At 50.4% G+C, this 23,994-nt stretch overlaps 1 protein-coding gene across 5 annotated transcripts in view; it reads left to right on the top strand.

Moving 5' to 3' along the window:
- The window catches only part of ACSL6 (acyl-CoA synthetase long chain family member 6), a 60,121-nt gene that overhangs the window by 11,656 nt on the left and 24,471 nt on the right, over positions 1 to 23,994 (top strand). For 3 of the 5 annotated variants that reach the window (XM_007087778.3, XM_007087781.3, XM_007087782.3), the window contains 10 exons: positions 5,598 to 5,818; positions 7,935 to 8,049; positions 8,970 to 9,034; positions 9,299 to 9,400; positions 9,911 to 10,010; positions 10,579 to 10,757; positions 11,766 to 11,798; positions 13,336 to 13,387; positions 21,980 to 22,053; positions 23,646 to 23,723. In XM_007087778.3, the coding sequence (XP_007087840.1) occupies positions 5,598 to 5,818; positions 7,935 to 8,049; positions 8,970 to 9,034; positions 9,299 to 9,400; positions 9,911 to 10,010; positions 10,579 to 10,757; positions 11,766 to 11,798; positions 13,336 to 13,387; positions 21,980 to 22,053; positions 23,646 to 23,723 (1,019 nt within the window). Of the gene's footprint in view, positions 1 to 5,597; positions 5,819 to 7,934; positions 8,050 to 8,969; positions 9,035 to 9,298; positions 9,401 to 9,910; positions 10,011 to 10,578; positions 10,758 to 11,765; positions 11,799 to 13,335; positions 13,388 to 21,979; positions 22,054 to 23,645; positions 23,724 to 23,780; positions 23,859 to 23,994 lie in introns of all 5 variants that reach the window. The other 2 variants (XM_007087779.3, XM_042983550.1) reach the window with 2 other exon arrangements.

Here is a 23,994-nt window from a genome sequence, read left to right as displayed (position 1 = left end):
CGCCTCCACCACCACCCGGCTTCTCAGAGCAGGCGTCTGTTGCCATCCGCTGTCCCCAGGAGGGCACACTTGGGGCAGGGCCTTCGCCACTTTTGTGCCTTGCTCAAGATGTGGTAAGCTCTCTCCCTGAGCCCCACATACCCTTTATAAAGGGAGGCTGGTACTAGTGGGACCAGTTCAGCCGCCTCCCCAGTGCCAGGAGCCCTTTGGAAAGGTAGGGTATAAATGCATGTACTTTTGCAAGTTATCTTTGAGCCCTTCTGGCTGACAAAGAGATGGAGTAACCGCGTTAGCTAACTACTGTCTACTGAGTGTTTCATTTACTGTGTGATTGGCACCACACTCTCTGTCTATCCATTGGCTTGTTTGAGCTGAGGCCCAGAGGGATAAAGTGACTTGTCCAAGGTCATACAGCTATCAAGAGTCTGAGTCAAGGTTCAGACCAGGTCAGTGCAGCACCAGAACTTACCTTTGGGCCCTCTCCCTAGATTGTTTTCTGGGGACCCTGGGCCCTGGGAGAGGTTGTGATTTTCTTTTTGAAGCCTTTCTTTGAGAGTTAAGGAGGTTCTTTAATGATCTGGTGGCTTGCCTTGTGCTTGCCTACCATCAGAGACCCAGAACCCCATTGCAAGAACTCCCACCCCACTCCAGGTGAATGCAGAGGGAACCTGAGTGATTTAAAGGGGAGGAAAGAATCTGAGAGTCATGAAGTCCCTCAGTACTGGCGTGATGAGTTTGGACTTTTGTCCTAAGGTGGTAGGGAGCCAGAGAAGGTTTTTGAGTAGTGGCATGACATGGTCCTATCTGTGTACCAGGAAAATAACTTTGGTATCAGTATAAGCACTGGTTAAAAGCAGGGATGCCTATGAGGAGACTGGTGTGGGAATCTGAACTGCATTTAGTGGTAGCTGGACCAGGCCATGAGCTGTGGGGGTGAAGAGGAGCAGTCAGCTTTGAGAGGTGTTTAGGAGGTGGCCCTGACAGAGCCATCTAGGTAGCTTGTGAAGGTCTAGAGTGCTGCAGTTAGGAGGCTGGGTCTGCCGAGGGTTCTTGGATCTGAGCCAAGGGCCTCAGGGCCATCTCCAACAGGGACTGTGCCTTGGGGCTCTACCCCTGCCACCCTGCCACCTTGGTGCCAATATGCTTCCCACCAGGGTTTCTTTCCTCCTATTCTTCCCCTTCCTGGGCTTTGACAGCTATGCCACTCACCACCCACCTTCCATGTGCCCCAAATCAGTGGAGAACATGGTACAGGGAGGGGAGGGGTGGGGGGGACTCTCAGTCCCCTAGCCTGTGCCACCACTTGGGGTCCTGAACTCTTCTGTGCCAGAGGACAAAGAGGTATAGGATATGCCGGGGGAGAGGAGACTAGTTTGTGCCGAGGGCGCGGTCCTCCTGCCAGCTGAATATTTACAAACACTCACTTGGCAACAGTGCACCACTGATTCCGTTGGGTGCTGTCCAGCCCACCCCCATCCCACATCCCATGCTGCTGCCACCAGGAGAGCCTCCCTGGGGTATGGGAAGAGGCAGCTCTTGCTGGGATCCCAGGGACCACCAAACCCCACCCTAGCTTAATGGAGAGAGAGTAAAGTTCAGAGGAGGCCAAGGCCCTTTGAAATAATGAAATGAGACCAGACCCCAGGCCTTGACTCTACCCTGCCCCCATGCGAAGGGTTTGGTGGCGTGGGTTGGCTCTCAGGCCCATGTCCTCAGAAGACCTGGATTTGCAGCTCTGCCCTGCAGTGGCTCCCAGGTCTGCAGGGAATCTAAGGGTATACGCAGGCAGCCCTGAATGTCTGAGAAGGTCAGCAAGCCTAGGAGCATGATATGTGCACCACTGATTCCCTTGGTTGCTACCCAGCAGGGAGGGGTGCAGGCCCAGCCTCAGGGCCAGAGTTGCTACATTCCCTTCAGATGCTTCCTTAAGGGTGGGTACCTAAGTAGGAGCCTGAGGAGGAGTGGGTAGTCAAGCCCTTTCTCCACCACCCTCCATTGCCCCAGGCAAATGGGTTATCTAGAGAGAAGTCCCAGCCAGGAGAAGATGGTCTGAGGGACCCACCCCTACTGTGTGCACAGTGAAGAAGTGAAGGGGCCTGACTGCCTGATGCCGCTTCATAGGCTCTGGTGGCCTTATGCTGCCTCCTTCCCCTGTAGCCTGGGCCTGGGCCTTTCTGAGCAGGTCTGGAGGTGATTACCTGTGGGTTCAACCCCACCGCAAATGAGGGCACAGGTGTGGATATGATGGTCCAATGTTGGCAGGGATGGGGTAGTGGTATGGGAGGCTGTGGTCTGGGCCCTGAATCCTGGCTTCCCTAGTTGCCCCCTCTGTATCTGTGAATGGCAAGTACCTTCTTCTGTGGAGTCTGTGTGTTCCCACCTTCGGCAAGGGCTTCCTGGACACCAGGAATTCAGCAAGTTTAGGCAAGTTCTGTTCTTCCCTCTCCTGGGGTCTGTGATACTTTGGTGACTTCTGAGAACTTGCATTTCTAGGAGGCCAGCCTCTCAGACTTGTGGCATTGACCTTTGTACAAGATTTCTTGGGCTCAGACCTTATTTCCTGAGTGGAATATTCAGTTGGCTAAGTGCTCTCTGCTCTCTGTCAGCTCCAGCTTCTGTACGTTTGCTTCCCTCTGTTCAGGACACCCTTTCCTCTTCATCTTTCCATCTCAACATCAGTATGACTCCCTGCCAGAAGCCTGTCCTGACTCCCCATGCCTGCACCAAGCACCTTCTCTGGCTCCCCATGCCTAATCACAGCCCAGACCACACTGCACAGCCCTGTCCGCTCCTTCGTGAGTCGCCCAGGAGGAGGGCAGGCCCACATCTGGCTTGTCCCAGGGTCCAGCACTGATCTAGATGAGAGCGGTGACCATGTGAGGGTCTGCTGAGTGAATGGGGGTTGGCTGGGTGGATGGATGGAGGCCATTCTGGGCTGTGCTCCATGGATATCAGCGAATGCTGCAGATACCCATGTTCTGCTGTAGCTCAGGGCCCATGAGCAATGGCCGAGGACTAGGGACTGTAGGGTTCTCTCTAAAATTTTGGGGGACCATACAGCTAAGCTCTTAAGGCTTGTCAGAGGCTTCTCAGCCCATTGAACCAGTTCAGCCCATTAGAGGAAATGTCAGTGAGCTCCGAGCCCACCCCAAGAGCTGATGAACACCCGGATTTTCCACTATGTGTACTGAGTTATTTCTCTGACAGGCAGGGCTGTCACTTGGTCTCCCCATCTGCAGCTTAGGGAAGTAACTGTCCCAAGGAAACTAGCTGGCTGCCTGCCCAGGGTCTTCCCCAGAGTGGTTTTCCTTGGTGAATTCACTGGGGGCCATAGCTGGGCCTCTTCTTTGCTTGTGCAGAACCATAATGTGATCGATATGCCAGGAGTGATTTGTTCCTGTGGGATGGCCTCAAAACTGATCTAGCTCAAGGAGGCTACTAGTAAAACTGGGTTTCCAGCTCAGGAACTCAGTGAGAATGATGAACTCAGTGAGGAATTCAGTGAGGGCTGGCTGGGGGCTCACTTTCTCTGCTCTCCAGGGGGCAGCTAGAACCTGGGCATGGTTCATGAGTGTTCCCAGGATTCAGACACTCAGACAGCCTGTTGTGCCATCTATAGAGCATAGACTCTTGAGGGACCATATCCAGGGCCCAGCCACCTCTGCCCGGTGCTTGGGCCTGCCTCCTTGGTCTGACAACCATACCCCTTAACCATCTGTTTAGTCATGGCGTGCCTCTAACTATGCCAGACACAGTATGAGTAAATGCCTCTGTGATACTGTCCCCATATTAAAGATGGGCAAGTGGAGGTCCAGAGAGGTGAGTTATATGCAACCTTGTGTCACTTATAAGTGGAGAAGAAGGGATTTGAATCAAGATTTACTTGCTTTCTCTGCAGTGACTTGCACATCACTGATCTCATCTCTGATGTGGTAATGTTACAATATAGTACAAATATTATTTATTGGGATTTCAGCAGATTGCTCCTTTCTCCGGGGTCAAGCAATTGCTGTTTGGCTCATATCCTCTGGCTGCAGAGTAGCTGCTGTTGGGTTTCTCACTGTTTTCCAAAAAGGAAAACCACAGTCTTGCTTCCAAAGGTCAAGGGCCAGTAAGGAGAGCGGCCATAAGTGGTGCATGGCAGCCTGGAGCTTACCCAGCCCTCATTAGGTTGGCAGACCTATAGGTATTATGTGGTGCTTGTAGCCTCAAATCCTACTGGGCAGTGACACTGAAGATGCCCTAGTGAAGATAAAAGCATCCAATGCCTGGTCCATCCTCACTGCCTCTCTCAGTCCTGGGTGAAGTGAAGACCCTTAGCCCAACAGGCTATATGTCTGCCCTGCCATCATTGCTTCATTTAGTGGCCATCAGGAGAACGTGGCAGCTCCTGAGACCTGCTCTCTTTGAACCAAACTTAGTTAATAATATTTCTCACAGCAACACTTCCACTGTCCACCCCAGGGCATCCTCTCTATGCCCTCATCAGCCCACTGTCGCCACTTGGACTGTGGTGGGCAAGCATGGAGTCCTGACCACTTTATGTGACATCACAAGGAGTGCTGCTTACCCCTAGAAGTGCACACAGCACTTTGCTGAGCCCTTTCTCTCTGAGCCTTGGTTCCTTTCCCTTCCCACCAGTTCCCCTATGCCACTTCTGTGTCCTCTGGACATGAGCTGATTGGGTCCCGGGGGGACAGCCCAGGGCCCAGTTAATGGTGGGGCCAGCTGTGCCTCTTGGTGCTTGGTCAGTGGCCATGCAGAGTTGTAGTGCATAGTGGTCAGCAGTCTGGGGCCAGGGAGAGTACCTGGATCCCACCCTGGCTGCTCTTGGTAACTTTGCTGTTCCTCACAAAGTTGGCCCCAGCATCACCTCTGGCCCTGGCAAGACTGTGGCTCCAACTTTTCTTCAAGAAGAGCCTATGGTATGATGAGGATGTAGACCTGGGGAAGCCCTGCTGTGTCACTCACTGGACCCTTGCCAGAGAGATGATTGCCCTCATGTCATGAGGGCCAGAGGCACCTGTAAGAGTGGGTTGATAGGCTCTGCTCCCTTTCCTTTCTCTGTCTCCCTCAGGATCAGGGCCTGGTGCTGGGAACTTTGAGGTAGACTGGAAGGAACCTGTACCCCTGACCCATTCTGGTCACTGTGGTTTTCATACTCCAGGAGCAAAGAGAAGCACAATAATATGAACACAAAGGAGAAGCAGAGCACCCAAACCCTGGGGCTCAGGAGGCATTAATTCCAGAGCTTTCAGAGCATTCCCCAGCTCCTGGAAGATAGGGAAGCATCTGTCATCCATGCCCTAGGGCTTGAGCATATAGTTCTCAGGAAAACCGGGCCGGATGTCTGACTGTCAAGTGTGACCACTAAGGGTTCTGGCCTGTCACCTGGACAGGCCTGTCTAGGGATACACTGTGTTGCACAAGAAGACTGTACACCCCAACCAACCCAGGGCCTGCCCTACTGTATTTGGCCAGGGCCTGGCCAAGGTCATTTTGTCACTTGTGATCCAAGACAGATGGAAGGACCGAACCAGACTCCTCCCTAGCCTGCCATCAGCTCTCCTCTCTCACCTACCTCTTGTTTCCTACAGAGTTCATCCTCTCACTTCTGGAGAAGATGCAGACACAAGAGATACTGAGGTTGCTGCGGCTGCCCGAGCTGGGCGACTTGGGCCAGTTTTTCCGCAGCCTCTCAGCCACCACCCTTGTGAGTATGGGTGCTCTGGCTGCCATCCTCGCCTACTGGTTCACTCACCGGCCAAAGGCCTTACAACCACCGTGCAACCTCCTGATGCAGTCAGAGGAAGTGGAGGTGAGCAATGTGGAAGTGGCTGGGCTGTGGAAAGGAGTGGGCAGAGGACAGGTATCTTGAAGGTAGAAGCCAAACTTGTAGCCGATTTTACCTAAAATGGTGCAGAGAATCTTGGTTTCCCCAAGCAGTGAACCACTAAGCCCCCCAGTAGCCTTGAGCAGCATCTCCTGCTAGATGCTCCTCTGCCTCTCCCAGGAATTGAACCCTGGGCAGAGCCCAATCATGGCCTTGCACCAGGCCTCTAGTTTGCCTGTCTCTTGGGTGGGAAGCCTTGGCTCACTGGTGCCTCAGTAGAAAACCTAAGGTTCTCAAGGAGCTGCCAGATAAATTCCCTCCCACAGTCTCTCTGTGCCCAGCCATGGTCTGGAGCTGGGACTCTGAACTGAGCCCACCCGTGCCCCTGTCCTCCCAGAGCACATGGACTCACAGAGAAGGTCACCAAGGGGAGGAAAGGTGCAGTGGCCCAGCCTGGACAAGGGTATTCCAGGCTAAATCTAGAAGGACTAGTGAGATTTGTTTCTTTCTTAAGCTTGTGACATTTATTTTGCCTTTTTTTAAAGTTTATTCATTTATTTTGAAAGAGAGAGAGAGTGGGGGAAGGGCAGAGAGAGGGGGAGAGAGAATCCCAAGCAGGCTCTGCACTCTTAGCACAGAGCCCCATGCAGGGCTCGATCCTGTGAACTGGGAGTTCATGATGTGAGCCGAAATCAATAACTGGACACTTAACTGACTGAGGTACCCAGGGGCCCCTATTTTGCCTTTTTAAAAATTATCTTTTTCTTAAACTTTATTCATTTTGAATACATAATATATTCACACTTCAAAAGGGAAAAAGGTCATAGACTGAAGAGCTTCCACCTTTTCTTCCCCAGGGAAACCTAGTAACGATCATCTGTGGGCGAATAGATATTTGCCCCTCTTTTTAAAAGCTATCATGCTGCATATACAGTTCAACATCCTGCCTTTTTTGCTCTTGATCTTGGCAACCATGAGCATAGCAGAGTTTTGCCCACTAGGAGAGGGTGCAGGTCTAGATAGGATGGGAATGTTCAGGGCACTTTTCCAGCAGAAGGCATGATATGTGCAAAGATGTGAGTATGTGATCTTGTACCTGGTGGCTTTGGGAAATGGAGATTCATATGGGGTGGCTGGACAGTGGAGAGGGGCTACCAACAGGCTAGCAGAGTAATTACCAGTATGGCGTTTGGTATACAGAAGCCCTGAAGGGCTGGCTGTACCTCTTACTAGCTATATGATTCTTGGCAGTTTCTTAACTCTCTGAGCCTCAATGTCCTCAACTGTCAGGTGAGTAATAAAAGGAGTATCTGCTTCCTGAGTTGTGGTAAGGATTTGGTAAGGTGACACAGAGAAAGCACCAGACTATTTGGTAATTTTAATTATAACTTACTTTGAGAGGCCAGCAAGGACAAAGGCCCATGGGCCAGGATCCTGGAGGGAGCAGCATAGATTTATTTTTTGTTTTTAGTAGTAAGCAGACACAGGGTGAATTCGTGCCGTAGAAGGGTCATGTGGCATGGGCAGGAGTGTTCCTGGACAGGCACCTTTAGCCAGTATTCAAACTAATTCACGCTATTATGTGAATGATGGATGGCACCCAAATTTTTCTTAACCTAGGGGTACAGCAGCAACAGATGATGGGATGAAGGCCACCTTTCCAGGCTGATCCTGATGCCAGAGGGTAGCCTGACTCTAGCCAACACTCACCATTCCATTGTATGAATGAACCATAGGTATATTTGAACAGTCACTGAAATTATGGACATTTTGTGTGTGCTCACGCAGTGTTTAGGTGCTGTGTGCATGTATGGGAGACCAGTGTACTGGGCCTGTGTATGTGAGCCAACTGTGTTTGAGTGTAGCTGCATATAGGTCAAGCGTATACCAGCCATATGTGTGTGAGTGTGTGTAGAGGTTGTGTGTGTACCGTCCAGGTGTGTGTAGGCCATGTGTGTGAGTGCACACAGAGCATGTCCCAGTCCCAACTGTGTGGCCCTGGTGTGCATCCACGCCGTGTACAGCCTGCTGCATACCGGTGCTCTCCCCTGATGCCTATGCCTGCCTCAGCCAGCTTCCCTGGCCTGTGCTTGGCTCGTAGGACAGTGGCGGGGCCCGGCGATCTGTGATTGGAGATGGCCCTCAGCTGCTCACCCACTATTATGATGATGCCAGGACCATGTACGAGGTGTTCCGCCGTGGGCTTAGCATCTCAGGTGAGAGGGGCTGTGAGGGTCTGGAGGAGCCCTGCCAAGGGTTGAGCAGGTGCAAAGATGTGAGCTGACAAGCAGGGAACCAGGGGCGTGGCAGGTGAGTGGTTGCCAGGTTCAGAGGAGAAGAGCAACTCCTGGCACTCCTCCCACTTGGAGAAGTAACTGCATTATGCGGCCGAAGGGCTGACCTCAGCTTTGTTCTAGCCCTTAGCACTGCCTGACCTTAAACCATCTCTTAGCTCATAGTTACAAAAAATTTGTTTTAATGTTTATTTATTTTTGAGAAAGTGAGAGAGAGAAAATGTGGGCCAGGGAGGGGCAAAGAGAGGGAGGTACAGATTCTGAAGCAGGCTCCAGGCTCCGAGCTATCAGCACAGAGCCCAACGCAGGACTCAAACCCACGAACCCCAAGATCATGACCTGAGCTGAAGTCAGACGCTTAACCAACTGAGCCACCTAGGCACTCCTTAGCCCTTATTTTATATCTCCCATGGGCAGCCCCTGCTAAGCCTCAAACTGCCAGGCCTCTGGCTGGCATGGTTCAGAGCCTGAGCCTCTGGGATGTCTGGGTGACCCAGGATATGGGTCAAAAGGAAGTGGTCACAGAGAGGCAACTCTCCATCTCTGCCTCATAGTCCCCACGTCTTTGTGTCCCCTTGGGGCTGCATCACGCAGGTCATGGTGGGAACTGGCACTGTGTTAGTCCTTATTCCAGGGCCTCCCTGCTCCTTGAGGACATGTCATACTTGTGTGCTTTAGGCCTCCTTCAGCTTCAGCAGGTTAGACAGGCAGCTGGGGGCAGTTCACTTGACCCATGGACCACCCCACAGGATGGGATGTCCATTCACCTATCTGATGAGCAGATGCAGGTGACACCCACCCTACCATCCTCCCTGGCACAAGGCCTGCTTATCTCTCTGCAGGGAATGGACCCTGTCTTGGCTTCAGGAAGCCCAAGCAACCTTATCAGTGGCTGTCCTACCAGGAGGTGAGTGATAGAGGACAGGCCCCACCCTGTCGACCCATGTAGACCTGGCATTGTGGGGCTTGTGGGTACCCTGCAGGGTCTCAGAGGGTCATTGTTTCCTTGCATGGCCTGTTTGCCAGACTCCCAGCAGCAACTTCAGAGGACTTCCTGCCGACCTGGGTAGGGTCTTAGGGAGGTCTCAGACCTGTAGGAATCCTTACCTGGGAATCTCCCTCCCCTGCTAAAAGTCCTTGCTTTCCATCACTTCCCCATGTCCATGTGCAGGTGGCCGACAGGGCTGAATATCTAGGGTCCGGACTTCTGCAACACGATTGTAAAGCATGTACAGATCAGTTTGTTGGTGTTTTTGCACAAAATCGACCAGAGGTAAGCTTCTGCCTTGATTGGTTTTAGAGGTTTCAGTAGAGTAGGGGGTTGGGTACCATACAACAGCCCTGGTCCAACTGCATGTAGGGCCTAGGACAAGAGAAAACATGGATGTACTTGGTCCATGCCACCACCGACTCCTTTGGCTTTGCCCCTAATCAGGAGTGGACATCTCAGCCAAGCTCCATCTACACCCCACCCAGCCCCACAAACAGGTGTTTCCTGAGCCATGGGAGAAGAAAGACCCAGGGAAGAAGGCCACAAGGCCTAGAAGTAGGCTTTGGGCTATTTGGAGGCCCCAAATTCCCTGGGGCATGCGTGCTCTAGAAGGCTGTGGGGAAGCAAGTGCAACCAGTTAATCTCATGGATTCCTTGCAACGTGGAGAGGGCCAGAACAGAACCTTCTCAGGAGGACCCAGAACAAGTACCCTGGTTGCCTGGGCATAAGAGCAGTACAGCCCTCCTATCTGCTCTGTGCTCCCCCAACCCCGCACCTGTGTGTCTCCACAGTGGATCATCGCAGAGCTTGCCTGCTACACGTATTCTATGGTGGTGATCCCACTATATGACACCCTGGGCCCTGGTGCTATCCGCTACATTATCAACACAGGTGAGCCACCACTGCCTCCTCTTGCCACTGGCAGCCAGCCCCTGGACCCCAGCCTCTTAGCTTACGCTAATTGTCTGATACTAGTAAGCACTTTGCTTCCATTCTCAAAGAACATTTTCCAATCTGGCCGTTGAGTTGGCTTTCCCCAGTTGGACTTCACCTGAAGGCACCTTCCACAGGGCCTGGCTACCGTGAAGGAGCCTCTGCAGCAGCCTCCACACAGGCTTCCGACTCTCTGAGGCTTACTTTTCAGCTCAGGGCAGATGTGGGGGAAGCGGGGTGATGGTGGCAAATAACCTCAAGCAGACCTGAGATTATGGATCCTGAGCCTGGAGCAAAGGAATGCTTGGAATCTGCTCCAGGACATTCCTTGGCCTCTTGCCCTTGTTTCTCCTAAGCTCCATGCACTTTCCTCTGTATACAACACATAGCCTACATGGCCTGTCTTCTGCATTTATTTACACACAAGCTTTGGCACACACAGCCCATGGCTCTGCTGCCTAGCACATGCTACCCACAGTCACAGCCTGTGCTCACACAGCCTGACTTTTCCTAATGGTCCCTTCAGCTGACATCAGCACCGTGGTCGTGGATAAACCTCAGAAGGCTGTGCTTCTGCTGGAACATGTGGAGAGGAAGGAGACTCCAGGGCTGAAGCTCATCATTGTCATGGAACCATTCGAGGAAGCTCTGAAAGACCGAGGGCAGGAGTGTGGGGTGGTCATTAAGTCCATGCAGGCCGTGGAGGTGAGTGTCTGCTTCTGGGCTGTTTACTGGGCCATAGCTGGTTGGCTGCTGAGCCAGGACTGCTGGTTATCTGCCCCTCTCATGCCCCCGGGTGGACGTCTTGGGCCATCAGGGTGTGTCAGGGCTGAGATAGGGCAGGCTTTTACAAGGGCTGGTGGCAGGTGGTGAGGTTGGTGCCTATAGGCATCCTCTAGGTGACAGGCTCAGTTGGCTGGCACATTGAATAACACAGGCACCAATAGGTATATGGTAGTGCCAGTCTGCCCCAGAGTTACTTACATAGCCTCTGGATCCTCCATGTTTTCAGCTAGCCATCAGCCTGTCTGAGCCTGAATACTACAGACATGAAGTCCAGGAGTCTTTGAGAGGTTCCTTCAGTGTGTCCCAAACTCCCAGCAGCCAGCAGAACCAGTTTTTCTGTGCATGACCTCCCCAGAGGCATCAGGCTGGTGGCAGCTTGTGGCCTGCTAGAGTGGCACAGGACATCCTGGTCCCCAGGGCCTCACTCCCGCCTCAGTAGCAGCTCACCCCCACCATCCCTTTCTGGATGTAGGCCCCTGAGCTCTCCAGGTGTTCTCCTACCTGCCTGTCTGTCACCAACTATACTTGTAATATCTGGGCAGTTGTACTGTCCATGGTTTGGGGGCCACATTTATGCTGACAACCCCCCCCCCATCTGCCCCTCTAGCCTTGACCATTTATCTGGAAGTATAGGCCACCTAGCCATTCTGTCCTGAGCATGTGTCCCAATGGGCACCTCAAGCTGTCTCCCCCGTTGTGCACGTGCACAGTGTCTAACCTCTCCTTGGGCCTCAGGCCCCTGTCTGTAATGTGTGGGGTGGCCTAGGCCTGGATGTGCATATAAGAAGAGCCACTCAGGTGGTTTCTCCACATAGGCAGGAGGTGGTTTCTCCACCATGCCAAGCTTATTTTAATTTTTTGTTTATTAACTTGTTTTGATCAATCAGAACTTTTGAGCATTTTAAAAATCATGGTTTTCTCTTCTAGGAGTGTGGCCAACGGAATCATCACGTCCCTGTGGTAAGCTCATCTGCCAGCAGGTCTTTATTGATGGTGTGCGGGGCTTATCCTCACAGACCACGCTCACTATGCAAGGGGCCTTGCTAGGGGGTCAGAGAAGCACCCCTGTGTTAATAAGCCATTGCTGTGAGCAGCTTTGGAAATACCCACTCAAGGAACCAGGACTTGTGTAGGTGAGGGTGTAGAGAGGGACCTGGAACAGGAGTCAGACGTTTAAGGTGGAGAAAAAAAGGGCAGCCATTCCTCACTACCCTTGGTTCTCCAGAGGCCTTTTCTTTGGGAAGGCTTATTTTTTCCCCTTGTAGGTAGTGAACTCTACAAGGATGGGGTGAACAGGAGAAGCAACAGACTTAGAAGTGAACCCCGGGGCCAAGTGCCCTTGTAACATCTGCTGTCCTTGTTCATCTTTGTGAATTTTTCTTTTTAAAATTTTTTAACGTTTATTCATTTTGAGAGACAGGGCACAAGCGGGACAGGGGCAGAGAGAGAGGGAGCCACAGAATCCAAAGCAGGCTCCAGGCTCTGAGCTGTCAGCACAGAGCCCAACACGGGGCTCAAACCCACGGACCATAAGATCATGATATGAGCCGAAGTTGGACCTGACTGAGCCACCCAGGCACCCCGTGAACTTTTCTGTGTGTTACCCCCGAGTGATACTTCCTGGGGTCAAGTCACCAGTGACAGTCACTGGCCCTGGGAGAGCCGTGTGGGAGTTTTAAGCTTGCTTACGAGGCCTCTTGCCTCCAGTCTTCCCTCCAGCTCAGCCCTTCCCACTCTTCTTACATGCCCCTGAGCTTTCTCATATGCAGATCAGCCCTTCATGGGCAGCCCTGGTGTATACCCACCTCCCTCATACCATACCCCCGCCTTCGGAGCACCATTCTCCAACCTCTTGGCACACCCTTGCCTCCATGCCTCCACCAGTAACCAGGCTAGTTCCTCTTCCAGAGCCCATCTTCCCTTTGTCTGGAGAGATCTTGCTTGTCCCTCAGTCCCAATTCATGTCATCTCTTCTGCATACAAGTGGGCATGATAGGCTCCTCCTGGTGACCCCAGGACTCTGTGCCCTGGGCCAGGGCCAGGGTCTGATACAGAGCAGTCTTGGTGCCACAGTGGGAATCTCAGTTCCTGGGCCACACATTCTGTTCCCAGGCCTAACCCCAGACATTTGGGAGAAAGTGGGAAGGCAGGATGGAACTTCTCCACTGAGAAGGTGAGGTCTTTGTTAGAGGCCTAGATGTGACCACTGTAGCCCAATCCCATCTCAGATTCAAGCTGGGGAGGCAGCAGGACCAGGTGAGAAATTAGTGTGACAGATGGATGTCCAAGCCCCCATCAAGTTTCCTCAGCCTCTTTCCTGAGGACCTGCCAGCCCACCTTTCTGACGGCTGCAAGCAGGGGCAGGCACACGACTCTATACCCACTCGTGGCAGGTGGGGGTGCACAGAGAGGCTGGCTGGTTGAGAATTCCAGGGGTCTCGGGCCCTGGCTGGCCACTCTGGGTCCTCTTAACATACACTTCTTCTCAACTCTGCAGCCCCCGAAGCCCAGTGACCTCTCCATTGTGTGTTTCACAAGCGGCACAACAGGTGAGCTGAGGCACCCAGATCACCAGCCGGGGCCACCTTCAACCTTCTCTAACAGCCTTGGTGGTGTGACTGCAGGGGTCTCTGCTGCCCCCCTGACCTCTGAGGCATGGGCTGAGCCTTGTCCCATGCCTGATTCCAGACCATGGGCTCCCAGTGCCCAGCAGGAGGCAGCATGGGTGGTGGGACATGGATAGTGTGGACTGCGAAGTCCAGGGTGGGGGCTGGCCATTTCCTGGAGCTGGGGCCAGAGGAGGGCTGGGTAGCTGAGTCACATCATCCCTTGCTGAGAAGCAGCTCTCACCACTCTCCTTCCTGCCCTGACTTGGCCTTTGTGTCAGGGACCACAGACAAAGTGTGGGGTTTGGTGTCTGAAAGTCTTGATTTGGGTTCCACTTCTACCACTTGCTGGTGGCTAGGAACCACTCACCTAGGCTTGCTGCCACCTCCTCCCCAGCCTCTCCCTGTGATAGGGTGGTTGAAAGTGCCAGAGAGGGAATGGTGTGGAAAAATGCAGTGCAGAAACTCTGAAGGATGGGGCTGGTATGCTGTGGGCGTGGCTGTCGGATGAGGACAAGCAGAAATGATTCACCCCATGCCTGGTGCTGACAGAGGAGTGCATAGGGCAGCATCAGCAAGGATAGCCAAGGAAGGCTGCTTGGAGGAGGCAGGGTGCACAGGAGGGGTGTGGCCACAGGCACAGCACTTCACAGTCTGCAGTGCCTTTTCCGTCCAGTCACTGAGCTGCTGGGACCTCAGCACGGCCTGTGAGGCAAGCAAGCATGGATGCTATATGAGTGGATGCCACCAGCAAGTGGAAGCAGGGGACTTGTGCCCTTTTTCCAGAACCCCCGGCCCAGTGCTCTTCCTCTGCTGCTACTCCATCTCATCTATTGACTTGGGAAGTCACTTGTCCTAGCCTTGAATGGGCAAGAAGTTTCCAGCCTTCTTCTTCTGGTTGGAGGGCTGGCCTGCCTTGATGATAATGCTTGATGGGGTGGGCAGTGAAAGTGGAACTTTGCACAGTCTCTGCAGATGCAGCCTCTAAGGCATTTGGCAGGTCCTCCCCAGCCCCATAAGCAGACCCGCCATGAGGATGGATCATGATAAACAAGGCTTTGTTAGATCTAGATGGATTTTTGCCATTAACTCAGTGGGTTTGAGGATTTCCTCCCCACGGCTAATTTTTAACACAAAAGAAATAGCATAGTCCTTGCTCTCCAGTAGCTGACATCTAGAGTCAACACAGAATTCAAAAACGCCCTTCAGGTTTACATGGGGTTTTTTTGTTTGTTTGTTTTTTGTTTTGTTTTGTTTTTTTGTCATGAGTTTCATACGTAAAATTTTGGTGATATGTCTCTCCAGCCTGGGTTGGGAAACAGGTTACTATTGTGGCCTTCATGTATTTATTTTTTTAATTTATTTTGAGAGAGAGAGCAAGCAGGGTAGGGGCAAAGAGAGAGAGGGAGAGAGAGAATCCCAAGCAAGCTCCATACTGTCTCACAGAGCCCAACACAGGAGAAAGAACTCACAAACCATGAGATCATGACCTGAGCCAAAATCAAGAGTCAGACATTTAACCAACTGAGCCACACAGGCGCCCTACTACCATGGCTTTTACCTTTTGACCCTTGATGTTCAAGAGTGCCCCTAGGCTTTTAATGAGTCACTTGGTCATATTGGCCTCCATATCTGGAGAAGAACTTCATGGAGCAGAAATGTGCTATCACCCAGGTGGAGAGGGCAGGCCTCATGTCCCATGCTTTTCCAAACCATGAAATCACAATTGGAAGCTAAGCCATCCTGCCCAAGCTCTGCGTGGTGGAAGATGGTCATATGGAGCCAGGAAAACAGGTTGTGATTTAGTGCCCAAGCCTCCCGCGATAGAAGTGCTGCTGGTGCCAGGGCAGAGCTGGGGGATTGAGCAGACCTCTTATCACCCTGCCCGGCTGTACTTGGATTTCCTTGGCATTAGCATGAGCCTGTGCTGTGCCTCTGTCAGCCATCCTGTTTTCGAACACATCAGCCCTGCCTGTCCTCAGCATCACAAACCCCGGATACAGCTTCTCTTCTGAACTGTGTTCCCAGCTTCATCAGGGGCCCACACTGTTCTTTCAGTGGGGAAAGATGGAACGTATGATCTAAACCTGACATTTGGTTCATGATTCTGGTGGAATCATTCTGGGAAGATTTTCTTCTTGCTATATGATGGAAACATCTGTGGAGATCCCCAGAATAAACCAGTGCTATGGGACCCCCTAGTCAGGCTGTGACAGTCCTGCAGGAGGTGAGAGGATGGGGTTTGTCTACACTCAGGGATGGCTACTGGGTGGGTATATAGTTCGTTGTTCATTTCAAAATGACTGTTAGCTGGACTGGAATCTGATAGCCCCTACCCCCCACAAAGAGAATTTGTGGGTATAATATAGCCTTGTTTGGGAAACTGGGTGCCATTAGTGATAGTTAAGACGTATACTATGAGTTCATGTACCCTCTCTTCCCAGAGAAGAAAATACAGCGATCTTTTTAAATATATCCTTCTCAAGCTCTATGCTTTTAGCATTCTTTTTCTAACTTATATCGATTCACTCATTCAGCTCATTTATGGAGCATCCAGTATGCATCAGACCTAGTGCTGGGGGCTGAGGTCACGGGGATGGATAAGACAGACCCCTGTCTTCATGAGCTCACAGCTTATGTTACCGGGCAGTTCAGTACAATGTGGTCACTGCCTCAAGAGTCCACATCCCAGAGTGCATGGAGCACTATGCCACCAAGAGGTCAGAAGAGCAGGACAGAAAGGATTCCCAGCGGAGTCCACTGGAGCAGAGTCCTGAAAGATTGGTAGCTGGAGGAGAATAGGAGGAAGGGCATTCTCGGCATGGGGAACAGCATGTGCAAAGGATTGGCTGCAAGAAAGAAAATATTGCTTCAAAGGAGAGTTGAGTGAGGAAATAGCTGTCTGGGAACATGGCCTGGGAGCACTGGCAGGAGAGGAATGATGAGGGCAAGAGTTTCAAGTGGAGGCTGAGGTAGAGGTGAATAGAATCTGTCAGTGTTGTCTGGTGGCTGAACTATACCCAGAGGATGCCACCACAGAAATGACTGCTGGTGCTCTTGGCAAAGGCTAATCGTGGAGCGGGGGCTGGAAGCAGAAGCTGATTGCAGTGGAATGAAGAGTGAATGGGAGGTGAGGATGTCACATCAGCACATGTGGACAATTTCTTCAAGAAGCATGGCCATGTCACCAAAAGGCATGCTCCATAATGTTGATAAACATCGCTGTTTGAATAGTCAAAATCTGGAAACAACTCCAGTGCCCATCAGCGATAGAATGGTATACCTCAATAGAATCCTCTCCCTTACTGTACATTGAGTGAAAGAAACCAGACACAAAAGATTGCCTCATTTCTTTGGTATAAAATTACAAGAACAATAAACTAGTCTATGGTTTTATAAGTCAGGATAATGGTTGCCGTCCAGGATAACGCTGCCCTGGAATGCTGATGATGTTCTAGTTCTTTAAAAAAAGAAATTGTTTTTAATATTTATTTATTTTTGAGAGAGAGAGAGACAGAGTGCAAGCAGGGGAGGGGCATAGAGAGGGGGAGACACAGAATCCAAAGCAGACTCCAGGCTCTGAGCTGTCAGCACAGAGCCCAATGCAGGGCTTGAACCCATGGTTCGTGAGATCATGACTTGAGCTGAAGTTGGACGCTTAACCGACTGAGCCACCCAGATGCCCCGTGATGTTCTATTTCTTGATCTGGTGCTGGTTGCCCAGGTAAGTTCGCTTTGGAAACAAAAAAATCTACTGGATCTGTACACTTATTTGGGCAATTTACCACATATGTATGTTATGCTGTAAGGGAGAATCTATGTGAAAAATAGATCAGCTTTGAAGGAATGACAGACCAAGAGTGGAGCTGGCAGAGGCTATGGAGGGGGTGGGGCTCTTGTTATGGAAACACCTGAAAGTGTTTTTTGTCATCAAGAAAGAGCCACTAGAGACAGAGGAAAGGGAGGTGCTGCTCAGTGGAGCAGAGCCCTTAAAACTCTGGTGTGGATTGAGGGAGAGAGGAGGCTTCTGGATACAGCAGGAACGAGATGTACCCTGCCTGGAGAAGAAGGGAGGAAGAGTGGGTAGAGGCCCCTGGAATTGGAGCATCTCTCTGTTCTAATTGAGGGCACCCAGGAAAGCTCAGTCATCTGCAGTCATTTAGCCGAGCATGTAATGCCCATCGGCCTTACCTCTGTGGCTGCTCAAAAGTGGGATCTTGGGAAAATACTCTCTTTGACCTATTTGTTTTGTGCCATTCAGTTCAAGACTTATGTGACCATATGCATAAAACTACATCTGGGTATTCCTGCTGTGCAGCTTTAGGAGAATTTCTTAACCTCTCTTAAGCCTCAACTTGCTTGAATATTAAATGAAGCCATCTGATATCTGTAATATAGGCTGTTTTAAGAAATAACTGAGTTACCATTTATGTATGTATGAGATGCCTAGCACAGTGCCCACAGTCGTGGATTTCAGTACCTGGCTGCTATTATAGTTATTATTTGTATTTCTACCAGCTCTCAAGTCTGATTGTTTAAAAAATTGGTGGATATGGGGTTGATGAAAGTAGGACTCAATCCTGAAGAAGAGTTGGGAGCCTCTAGCAGGGAGATGAACACTCTATCTGCATTATAAAACTTCCAGAGCATTTCTGTCACCGGTGTCTTTTGTAACCCACCTTTGTGTGAAAGTTGAAGCCAGCAGCCAGAGGAACCTCCAGCCAGAGGGCCCGTCACTGTTCCCAGCCCCACTCCCATCCCACCCCTGCAGGAGAGACCTCGAGCTCAGCTTCACCCCATAACTGCTCTCACTTGGAGCCAACATCCATCTGGGGCAGACCTTTAGCTAGTGAAATGCCTTTCTGCAGATCAGCCATGGATGGCCAGCCCAGGAATACTGGTTAAAGCCAAAGTGACATCCGCAGAATCTGAAACTAAGAGGTTTTTTTTTTTTTTCCTTCAGCAGCTGGAGAGAAAATAAATGAAGGGATGGCCAGCCTATGAGTAGAAGGTGGGGAATGGACAGTAGATCTCATGTTGATAAGATGGTGCCATTGATGTTGCTCCAGATAATAAGAGAAACAGAGCAAACAGTGGTTCTGTCACTTTGCCATGGGTCCAGCTAGGAATGCTCACCAGTTCCTCCATGTGAGCAACTTGAAAAATCTTCCATATCACATTTTTAAAACCTGCTGTCAGATGCATGCACTTGTCCTGAATCAGAGAAGCAAACAGAGCTTTCCAAAGAGTGACCTCCCGCCTCCTAACTCTGACCTTGCATCTTCTCCCAGGATTTGCTGTCAACACGTACTTCTCCTTCGTCCCTTGGGACCACGTCAAGGGATGACTTGAAATCATTTGAACCTTTTCTGGGAATATTTAAAAATCCTTTAGCTCATTAGAAGTTTATGAAACTTCACTTATACCTACAAGAAATCGTTTGTTTCTAAAAGATCATCATGTTGGAGAGGAAAAAGATTTGCCTAAGCAGACTTGGGTAACTACTACCATTGTATGTGTTGTGGACTGAAGTGAATGGAGGTTTCAGAAAATTTTCATTAATGAAGACAACTTTCTTTTGAAATTCTCGGTCACCCACCCTGAGGTTACATTAGGCATGAGCAAGGCAGCCAGCCTCACAGATCTGAAGTTCTATAGTACTGGACCCTATTTTGTGGGAGTTCTGATTTCACATCTAGTATTTTGGTGTTATTCTTTAGAAACATGTAGAACTTGGGAATCCACAGGTGAAAATTCCCAGGTGATACTCTCAGAATTGTTTGTGGGCCCAGAGACTGTAGAATTTGTATGTAGGAGGCAAATTAGGGACATTTCTTTTTTTTTTTTTTTAATGTTTGTTTATTAGAGAGAGAGAGCGCACATGAGAAGGGGAGGGGCAGAGAGAGAGAGAGAGAGACCCAGAATCTGAAGCAGGCTCCACGCTCTGAGCTGTCAGCACAGAGACCAATTTGGGGCTCAGACTCATGGACTGCGGGATCATGACCTGAGCCGAAGTCGAAGTTGGACGCTTAACCAATTGAGCCATCCAGACGCCTCCAGGGTCGCTTTTTAATATGGGGTTGGGTTTGAGAAAAGATGCTGGGTTAAGAGAAGGACCAGCAGAGGTGAAACAGATCCCATGCATCTTCTTCATTTAAAAAAAAAAAAAAAGATGTTTTAATAGTTACCTATTAAAACCCTGTAACCTTCTGTGTCCCCAGAATCATCTCTGTGATTTGTCAGTATGGGGGTGTGTCCCAGAGCATTTGACACAACCTCACCCATCACACATCTTGGTCAGACCAAGATGGAGCCATTACTGATGCTCCTGTTTCTGGCAGATGGAGCTCCAGTAAGTTGAGCAAACAGGCCTAATGGGAGATAATTATGTGAGCAACTTTACCTTTGTCTCCATCTATTCTTTTAAAGTTGTTCAGTGGGGGTGAAAACATACGCACCTCGTGCCTTTTATGGTCATTCTCAGGTCAGTTTCATGGGTGTGGTAAGTCACAGACAGTCTTAATTCACAACTACAAGTGTCGGTCCAAAGTGTGAATCGGTCCACTTCCCTGTGACTTCTTCCCTCCGCACCTTGGGCTGGCTGTGGGCTTGGTGGTCTGCTCTCCTCTCTTTCTCTGATGTCTCTCCTCCTCCTCCCGCTTGCTAATGAAGCTTTTAGCCCTCTCCCACCAGGTGGAAGTGGGAAGGGAGAATAAGGATATGGGAAAGGGAAGTTCTCTGATGGTTTGGGGCAACACTTAAAACCTGCTCTTTGCGTCACGGACACTTTCAGGAGTTCTCCTTTTGTTTTGTTTTGTTTTGTTTTGTTTTGTTTTGTTTTGTTTTGTTTTGTTTTTGAGAGAGAGAGTGAGCGAGAGTGAGAGAGTGTGAGTGCACATGCAGACAGGGGAGGGGGCAGGGAGAGAGGGAATGAGAATCTCAAGTGAGCTCCCTGCTGGGTGTGGAGCTAGATCTCAAGACCATGAGATCATGACCTGAGCTGAAATCAAGAGTTGGATGCTCAACTGACTGAGCCACTCAGGTGGTGCCACTTAGGAGTTCTCTTTACACTCCCTCCTCTACATTTTGTGCCTGTGGACAAGATTCCTTTTTAACCCACAGTTCTTGCCATCACCCCCTCAGACTAATGTTCCTTCTGCCAGCTCCGTATGCAGTCCCTGGGATTTATTATTTTTTTGCAGCCACGGTCTTCTTCACATTTCTCACCAGGATCCCCAGCTGCAGGGAACATGATTGAGCTCTGAGTTAGCTGGGGTTTCAAGTTGGGAGAGAGGATGGGCTAAAAAACTCTGCGTAGCTCTCTCTGAAGAAATTCTTTTCACAAATCCATTCCTCTCCCTCTTCCCCTTCCTCCTCCTCCTCTTCCTCCTCTTCCTTCTTCTTTTCTCTTCCTCTCTGAGGTAAAATTCACATAGCTTAATTAAACATTATTAAATATTTTAAAGTGAACAATTTTATGGCATATACTACAATACTCTCTTAATCTCTAATCACTTTGTCCTTTTATTACCTCTTTCTGGGTGACGGTTGCAAAGTTAAACATATTGGTTTATTTAATATTTCCTGGGTAAGTTTGCACATGTTCTGCCCTCTCACTTTTGGAGTTTCACAGTGGTTGTATCTGCTGCCTTAGTGGAAACTTCTAATAACATCTTTTGCACATGGATTATATTCTTAGACCTTATGAAAGCCCTATGAGGTGGGCATTGTCCCTATTTTACAGGTAAGCAAACAGAGAGGAGAAATGGCTTCCCCATGTTATGCTGGCAGTGACGGGAAAGGCCGGGAGTTGAAACCAGTCAGATGTGTCCAGACGCGGCCTGTGTTGTGTCCACCCTGATGTGAAATGGTGACCACTCTGGCCTCCTTCTCCAGCCTCCTGCGCCCTGGGTCCCTCACCTAGAGAATGACTCTTCTGAGTCATTCTAACAAACCTGGGCTTCACTACAAGGAGTAGTGAGAAGTCTTATCAAGACAAAGCAAGAATATCCATGTCCCATCTTTGACAATGAGCAAGCAGGGGGTCTACCCCAGCGCTCTGCACCTCTAGCCTAGCCTTAACCCCGGGGCCTTTCCTGGTGCTGGATGCAGTGAGGAAGTCCTCTGCTAGCACAGTTGGCTGTTGGATTCTGGAGATTAGACCTGCTTAGCCCAGAGACCAGCTCCACGTACTGGGTGAAGAGGCAGGGGGCCGAGAACCTGTGCTCCCTTAGGGAGCACAGGCCACAAGTAGCCAGCATGTCAGGCTTTGAGTCACCCTGTGTGTGTGGCTGTGTCACCTGCCTTCTGGTTTACTGCTGCTGGGAGTCTCAAGGTGGGCTTTGAGTGTCTACAGGATGAAAGTATCTGACATGGCATTCATCTGCCTAGGACTCTGAAGTGGCTGCCAACGAAGGCCAGAGGCTTGGGTCTGGGTCTGGGTCCAACAGTCTGGGGCTGTCAACTTGGGCACTGTTCTCAAGGAGTGGCCCTTGAGCTTCCAACTAATTTGCCTTTTGTGCTTTCTCTTTTCAGGGAACCCAAAAGGTGCGATGCTCACCCATGGGAACGTGGTGGCTGATTTCTCAGGCTTTCTGAAAGTGACAGAGGTGAATAAAGTAGACTCGCTAAAGCAGGTGTCTCTTGAGGACACCCTCAAGCCTCAGAGGTTTTTTTGTTTGCTTTCTTTTTTCTGCCCTGATGTAATCTGAGCTGCCTTTCACAGGCAGGTGTTTCTGTTGTCATCAGTACAATCTGACCTTTATAGATATTTTAACCTCAAACCCTGAAGTGATCCATACCTGAAAAATAGCCAATTTGATTTCTAAAGGTGCTAAGATCCCAGAAAGACCTGTAAAACTCTTTTTCATTTTTAACTGCAAAAACTGAGATATCTGTGGTTTTTATGTGTACCTATATTTAGAAAGTAATCCTTAATTACTTGTTTTTCAAATAGGTCAGGGTTTAATTCAGTCATTTCGTGTTTAAGGACTACTAGAGTCTGGGAAACAATGGCGACTGCTAATGTGTAAGACTGTACTTAAAAAGGTAAATCTAAAATCAAAAAAAAAAAAAAAAGCTTGATATCTTGGCCTGACAAAAGCATGTTAGCATTTTATAACCGGCTAAGAAAGAAGGACATTTTTCCACAAGTGGTGAGTATCCATGTCTCCTGCAGCTTCCTTAAGGAGAAAGGAATGTTCCTTTTCACTTAAGTTAGGCTTTTTCTCCACAGTGGAGGAAAATCACTGTCTGCATTCCTGCCAGATGGCATTACGGAGCATATGCCCCAAACACTGATAGATTTTGGTAGAAGACTGTAAGAGACTGTTGGTGGCTGAACCCAAGACAGGAGCTGTTTGCCCAGTTCCCAGGGCTTGTCCAGACTCGTTCAAAAGCCAGCCTTGGAAGAATAAAGGCCCCTGTGAAAGGGTGGGGGACAGGGAAGTCCAGCAAAGGAGAGCACCCGAGGGTATGTCCCGCTCCTGGGCACAGGCCTTGTGCAGGCACCCCTGGCTGGAGCAGCCCCTGTCCCTGAGATCAGTCCCATCTGTGAGATGTGGGCCAGAGAGGAGGGGTGCAGCAGGGCTCCCTCTTGGCCTCCCCTACAGGCCCTGTCCCCAGACCTTGGCTTGTGAGGCCTGGTTTAGCCATCTGTTTGTCCTGGGCTCATACCCCAGCCACAGCTGGTATAGACCCAGGGCTCCCTGGGTCCCTTTTCTGGAAGAAGGACTAGAAAGTGCTGATAAGCCAAGCCCCTTGGACTCCTGGCTCAGGTGGCCCAGGGAGATGGCGAAGTGGGGTCTGGCCCCAGAGGAGACTTCCCTGCGGAGCTCAGCTCTGCTGGTTTATGTGTGCTTCACTGAGCTTTTTGCTTCTGCAGATAACCTAGACCCACTGGCTGCGCCCTAACACTCCGCCTCCTACGCTGCCCTGTCTCCCTCTCCCTCTCTTCTTCCTGCGCCTTTCATCTTCCTCTTTCTCTCACACATTTTTTTTTCTCTCTCTCATCTTGCCTTTCTCTCTCTCTCTCTCTCTCTCTCTCTCTCTCTGTCTCCTCCCCACCCACCTCCCCATTTCCCTTCCCTTCTTCCTGTTTGCCCCTCCAGGACCATTTTTCTCTGTATTGTTTTATGACTCTCTTGTCGTCTTCCTGTCAGTGTTTTCTTTCCTTTCTGTCTCCCATGCCCGTCACCTGCAGAAAGTGATCTTTCCGAGACAGGACGATGTGCTCATCTCCTTCCTGCCTTTGGCTCACATGTTTGAGAGAGTAATCCAGGTAAGACGCCCACCTGACTGACCGGGCCTTGCCTGGGCTCCTTCTGTTTTCTTACAGAGTCAGTGGGCTCCCACATGTGCGGATGTGCACATTTCCTATTTGCCTTTAGCACACATGTTTGAGAGAATGGTGCAGGTAAGGCCCTGGCTCCAGGGAGGCACATTCTGTGCCCAGAACCCAGAACCCTACCAGAGTGCCAATTGTCACTGGTGCCATGAAATAGAACTAAACTGCCCTGTCCTCAGACAGGTACCACAGGGGTCCTGGGAGG

This window comes from Panthera tigris, chromosome A1, assembly GCF_018350195.1.
Source record: "Panthera tigris isolate Pti1 chromosome A1, P.tigris_Pti1_mat1.1, whole genome shotgun sequence".
Classification (NCBI taxonomy): domain Eukaryota; kingdom Metazoa; phylum Chordata; class Mammalia; order Carnivora; family Felidae; genus Panthera; species Panthera tigris.
This window is presented reverse-complemented; position numbering and strand designations above follow the sequence as displayed.